Source organism: Ornithodoros turicata, chromosome 1 (assembly GCF_037126465.1).
Source record: "Ornithodoros turicata isolate Travis chromosome 1, ASM3712646v1, whole genome shotgun sequence".
Lineage (NCBI taxonomy): Eukaryota > Metazoa > Arthropoda > Arachnida > Ixodida > Argasidae > Ornithodoros > Ornithodoros turicata.
In genome coordinates this window covers 30,988,017-30,994,016 of record NC_088201.1, presented here as the reverse complement: position 1 = coordinate 30,994,016, position 6,000 = coordinate 30,988,017, and the positions used below count along the sequence as shown (strand labels likewise).

The 6,000-nt window shown below is 42.3% G+C and overlaps 1 protein-coding gene across 2 annotated transcripts in view; it reads left to right on the top strand.

Moving 5' to 3' along the window:
• Window positions 1-4,627: 4,627 nt before the first annotated feature.
• LOC135397971 (uncharacterized) overlaps window positions 4,628-6,000 on the top strand; it is a 40,792-nt gene continuing 39,419 nt past the window's right edge. For both annotated transcript variants that reach the window (XM_064629444.1, XM_064629448.1), the window contains exon 1: window positions 4,628-4,838. In XM_064629444.1, coding sequence (XP_064485514.1) covers window positions 4,668-4,838 — 171 coding nt within the window. In that variant the 5' untranslated portion in view covers window positions 4,628-4,667. The remainder of the gene's footprint in view (window positions 4,839-6,000) is intronic.

The following is a 6,000-nucleotide window of genomic DNA, read 5'->3' as shown; positions in this document are numbered from 1 at the left end:
AGTCCAACAGATATGTGTCATGAAACATTTCAATCAGCTACAGCTTTACAAAATCGCAACGTGTAACGTATGTACACATCATGTCCCGGGTACAACAGAAATGAGATGGGTTTCTATTCTTTCATGACCCACTTCTGAGAAGTCCAACAGATATGCGTCATGAAACATTCGAATCAGCTACAGCTTTACAAAATCGCAACGTGTAACGTATGTACACATCATGTCCCGGGTACAACAGAAATGAGATGGGTTTCTATTCTTTCATGACCCACATCTGAGAAGTCCAACAGATATGTGTCATGAAACATTTCAATCAGCTACAGCTTTACAAAATCGCAACGTGTAACGTATGTACACATCATGTCCCGGGTACAACAGAAATGAGATGGGTTTCTATTCTTTCATGACCCACATCTGAGAAGTCCAACAGATATGTGTCATGAAACATTTCAATCAGCTACAGCTTTACAAAATCGCAACGTGTAACGTATGTACACATCATGTCCCGGGTACAACAGAAATGAGATGGGTTTCTATTCTTTCATGACCCACTTCTGAGAAGTCCAACAGATATGCGTCATGAAACATTCGAATCAGCTACAGCTTTACAAAATCGCAACGTGTAACGTATGTACACATCATGTCCCGGGTACAACAGAAATGAGATGGGTTTCTATTCTTTCACGACCCACTTCTGAGAAGTCCAACAGATATGCGTCATGAAACATTCGAATCAGCTACAGCTTTACAAAATCGCAACGTGTAACGTATGTACACATCATGTCCCGGGTACAACAGAAATGAGATGGGTTTCTATTCTTTCATGACCCACATCTGAGAAGTCCAACAGATATGTGTCATGAAACATTTCAATCAGCTACAGCTTTACAAAATCGCAACGTGTAACGTATGTACACATCATGTCCCGGGTACAACAGAAATGAGATGGGTTTCTATTCTTTCATGACCCACATCTGAGAAGTCCAACAGATATGTGTCATGAAACATTTCAATCAGCTACAGCTTTACAAAATCGCAACGTGTAACGTATGTACACATCATGTCCCGGGTACAACAGAAATGAGATGGGTTTCTATTCTTTCATGACCCACTTCTGAGAAGTCCAACAGATATGCGTCATGAAACATTCGAATCAGCTACAGCTTTACAAAATCGCAACGTGTAACGTATGTACACATCATGTCCCGGGTACAACAGAAATGAGATGGGTTTCTATTCTTTCATGACCCACATCTGAGAAGTCCAACAGATATGTGTCATGAAACATTTCAATCAGCTACAGCTTTACAAAATCGCAACGTGTAACGTATGTACACATCATGTCCCGGGTACAACAGAAATGAGATGGGTTTCTATTCTTTCATGACCCACATCTGAGAAGTCCAACAGATATGTGTCATGAAACATTTCAATCAGCTACAGCTTTACAAAATCGCAACGTGTAACGTATGTACACATCATGTCCCGGGTACAACAGAAATGAGATGGGTTTCTATTCTTTCATGACCCACTTCTGAGAAGTCCAACAGATATGCGTCATGAAACATTCGAATCAGCTACAGCTTTACAAAATCGCAACGTGTAACGTATGTACACATCATGTCCCGGGTACAACAGAAATGAGATGGGTTTCTATTCTTTCACGACCCACTTCTGAGAAGTCCAACAGATATGCGTCATGAAACATTCGAATCAGCTACAGCTTTACAAAATCGCAACGTGTAACGTATGTACACATCATGTCCCGGGTACAACAGAAATGAGATGGGTTTCTATTCTTTCATGACCCACATCTGAGAAGTCCAACAGATATGTGTCATGAAACATTTCAATCAGCTACAGCTTTACAAAATCGCAACGTGTAACGTATGTACACATCATGTCCCGGGTACAACAGAAATGAGATGGGGTTCTATTCTTTCATGACCCACATCTGAGAAGTCCAACAGATATGTGTCATGAAACATTTCAATCAGCTACAGCTTTACAAAATCGCAACGTGTAACGTATGTACACATCATGTCCCGGGTACAACAGAAATGAGATGGGGTTCTATTCTTTCACGACCCATACTGACAAGTCCAACAGATATGCGTCATGAAAAATTCGAATCAGCTACAGCTTTACAGAATCGCAACGCGCTACGTTTCCGGTGTTGTGCAGTACGAATGTATAGGTGCGGGCCTACCATCTGTGTTACTCATGTCTGCATGTAACACTGATGTAAGCAATTGCTTACACATATGTAAGCAATTCCTATCAGCGGCAGAAGCCAACAGTTCCGAAGCGGTATAAGCGATGTCATTTCATTGAACTCCGAAACCTCAATCTTAATAGGCCTCTCCCCGTTTGTAAACAAATGACGTAACTGTGTTCGACAGCGCCACCGATTTGGTAGGATTGAAGTACGCTCGAAGCTAAGGGGCGAACAAGGTCGCACCCGAAAGCAGAGGTGGGGAAATTACTTTTATTTTGTAATGCATTACCATTACTCATTACTTGTATAAAAAGCTAATGCATTACATTACTCATTACTTTTTGGATATTAGTAATGCATTAGTAATGCCATTACTTTAACGAAGTAATGACATTACTCTGGCATTACAGTTACGTTTTAGGGCATAAGCCTCAAAAATGCTACGCATAAGGGTTTTCCTTGCTTTTTTTTTTTTTGCTATAGGCAATAGCCACCTGAGTATCCCCAAATCGGTGCCACTAAATCCCCGAAGAAGAGAGTCTGATAGGCAAAAGCTATAGATAAGATTTATTGCAGATGATGTCTTTTCTAGCATTATGGAGCCGGCGGATCAGGCCCAGCCTACAGCTCTGTCCTGACAGCACAAGAGAAGCTAACACGGTACCATACCAAAACAGTGAATCCCTACAGCAATTGTTACGCATTACCCTCATAGAAGTTATGTTTCTATTTCATTGATTTTCCTTTACTTCAAATGATATCATCATGTAAACACTTGTGACACACACCGCTGTCTGTTGAACTCTTGCAGAATTCCCCATGCTGCGCCTTTCTCTTTCCTTGTTTCCCTGTGCTCATTGTTAAAGGCGGGTTGAAGAAAACCTGGATCTTCCCAATTTTCACGTGGCGCAATGAACAGGCGTGGCGCAAGTAATGAGTAATGCCACCCTGCATTACTCAGTCGAAATGTAATGCATTACCATTACTCATTACTTGCTGGCAAAACGTAATTCATTACCATTACCCATTACTTAAAAGTAATGCATTACCGGTAATGCATTACTTTGTAATGCATTACTCCCCACCTTTGCCCGAAAGCCAAGGTCTTGACGGGATTACGATGGTCCCAGAAAGGGACGCGACATTCGGTCCTACTTTTCTTTCAATAGGAGGCAGCGAACAAGTGCCCATTCGTGGAACCCAGCCCTCCCATTCCGATTTTTTTCAGTCTGTCTACCAACGTCATGATGACGTTCCTCAGGTAGAGGTCTATTCCCATCAAACAATTGGAAGAATTATCATGATAATTCTATATTTGAATATGTCGGTAGTGACGTCCTTCGAGAAGCGTTTTGTGGTTTTAATATTGTGTGCGATGTGGTGCCCAAATCAGCAACACTCACCAGGGGGAGTGCTGTTGATTTGGGCACTCAAAAACAACCATCCGACCTATATCACTGCTCGTTTTAAGACAGCCAAATATGAGTTCATCCGCCATGCGATGGTCCACTGGAGTTCGTTGAGTGGGGCCTCGTTTGGTGACAGGCAAGGAAACCGTTCGCCATTGACAAATTCAAAATCCCATTTCTCTTGTCAGGAGGTGCGCCACCCGATTCACCTTCGTCAACTCTTCCACCCCGTTCCAACTTCAACCCACGATCACATCAAGAAAGCAGGTGCACGTCCCGCTGCACCTCCTAACGCTAAAAAGGGCGAGGACTGGGAGTAACGCCGAGGACGATATCGTGACCGTTTACAGGGGAGCGGGCTCCACGCTCCTTTTTTCGTTCGTGTTTCGCTGCTCCTATGTTTTCCTTCACAGGTCCCTCAGCCTACTACAGAACTGAGTACTAGTATTGGCACGTTTTTTTACCGAAACAATTACATCTGCCACTAGCTCCACACAACAATTTGGTGATATAAATTGTCCTTGATACAGTAATTTTAAAAATTGCAGAATTCTGGAAGACTACTCTAGTGTAATGAACGTAAAAGAAGAGTGAAATTGCCCATCGGCCTCTTACAGTATCTTTTACTATCTTCGAAGTGTAACAGGAGTCAGAGTTTCTTTTTTTTTTCGCAGTTATTTACTACTACTATTACTCTTCTCAGAGTAGTGCGTCTCTCACGACCAAAACGGGAGCAATCAAAGTAAAACCGAAGAGAAAAAAGTAGAAAGTCGGCTACTTTCCTTTTTCAGTTTGTTTAGTTTTCTTTTCTTTCTTTTTTCTATTTTAGCCTTGGAGTGTACAGCGCGTGTGTTTGACCCCTATATTTACATACAGGTAAAAGGATCTGAAACTAAAATACAGATCATTCTGTGCAACTTCCGCGTCAACGTTAATTTTGTATCACTGTGCCATCGAAGGCGAAGTTGAAGAAGTAGAGGAGCAATGCCAGAAAGAAAATGTGAGGAAGGAGAAGAAGAAGCACTCGCATACACGGCGTCATGACTCGAAAGAAGCAGCTGGACCGGTCGCGTAAGTGGGCCAAGAGGAAGGGCAGCCAAGAATCTCCAGCACCACGTGACTCGTCTTTGGCACGGATACTGGACGAGCTGCAGACGGCAGCCTTCAAAGGTACCATCGATAGAGGGCAAGCTGCCTTCCTCAAGGACCTGGTACGTTCATGTTCTTAACGGGATAAAGGAGTTTCTTTGTTTAAATTGAAATCTGCCGTTTTCCCGTTATTTGAATCTCACTCCTCACAGCATTTTGAGGTTGGGATACGCACACCTGTTTACTGTCTTTGGTGTCTTACACATTCTACGAAAAAATACGCTTACTTCTCTTGGCTAGCGTAAGATCTTTGTCACTGAGATCACTCTCATGCGGCGTAACGTTTACTATTCTCTTCAGAAGAGTAAAAGTTTGACAGGAACGAGTTAGTGTTACAATAAAAGGGTAAAGTGAATAAACTTCAGAGTTACTCCGCATTTACTTTTTGTTTTCTTAGAGTGTGCAATAAAAATAATAACTTGACATATTGAAATTTAGGGTTGCAATATAGTTTTCTTTCGGTTGTCAGATGAATACAGAAAGACCCTCAGTACGGTCACGGTCCTGAAACCGAAACAATTCGGAAGGGGAGGGCTGGGTTCCAAAAATGGGCACTTGTTCGCTGCCTGCTATTGAAAGAAAAGTAGGACCGAAGGTCGCGTCCCTTTCAGGGACCATCGTAATCCCCTCATGTCCGTGGCTTTCGGGCGCGACCTTGTTCGCCACTAGCTTCGAGCGTAGTTCAACTCTACCAAATTGGTGGCGCTGTCGAACGCTATGACGTCATTGGTTTACAAACAGGGAGAGGTCTATTTTGTTTCGTCTCTCTCGTCACATGCATTTCAGTGTCATATGTACATAGTACCGTATTCGCTACTTTTTTCAGTAGCGGAGTAGCGATCCCGCTACATTTTAAATTGGTAACGGAAAAAATATTTCGGCTACATATATGGGTAGCGGCGGACTCTTTCTCCGCTTCCGCTACTTTTCATAATATAGAAGACGATGGAACACAGGGGGTAAAAAAAAAGCTAGATACCGCGAAGCGCTTTTTTTTTCTTTTTTTCTCCTTGTTCCTTTTGGTTACTTGTTAGTCATGCAGACTGATATGACGATCTTCCTCAATTTCACTAACTCTCATAATCTACACTGTAAACTTTTTCACACCTTTAAAGGTGTGCGCTATGCACATTCAATCTGGTTGCGTAACATTGCATCTCCAGTATGATATTTTACAAAATTTGGAAAGCATTACTAAAGATCAAGTGTCAGTGCAAATCTTGC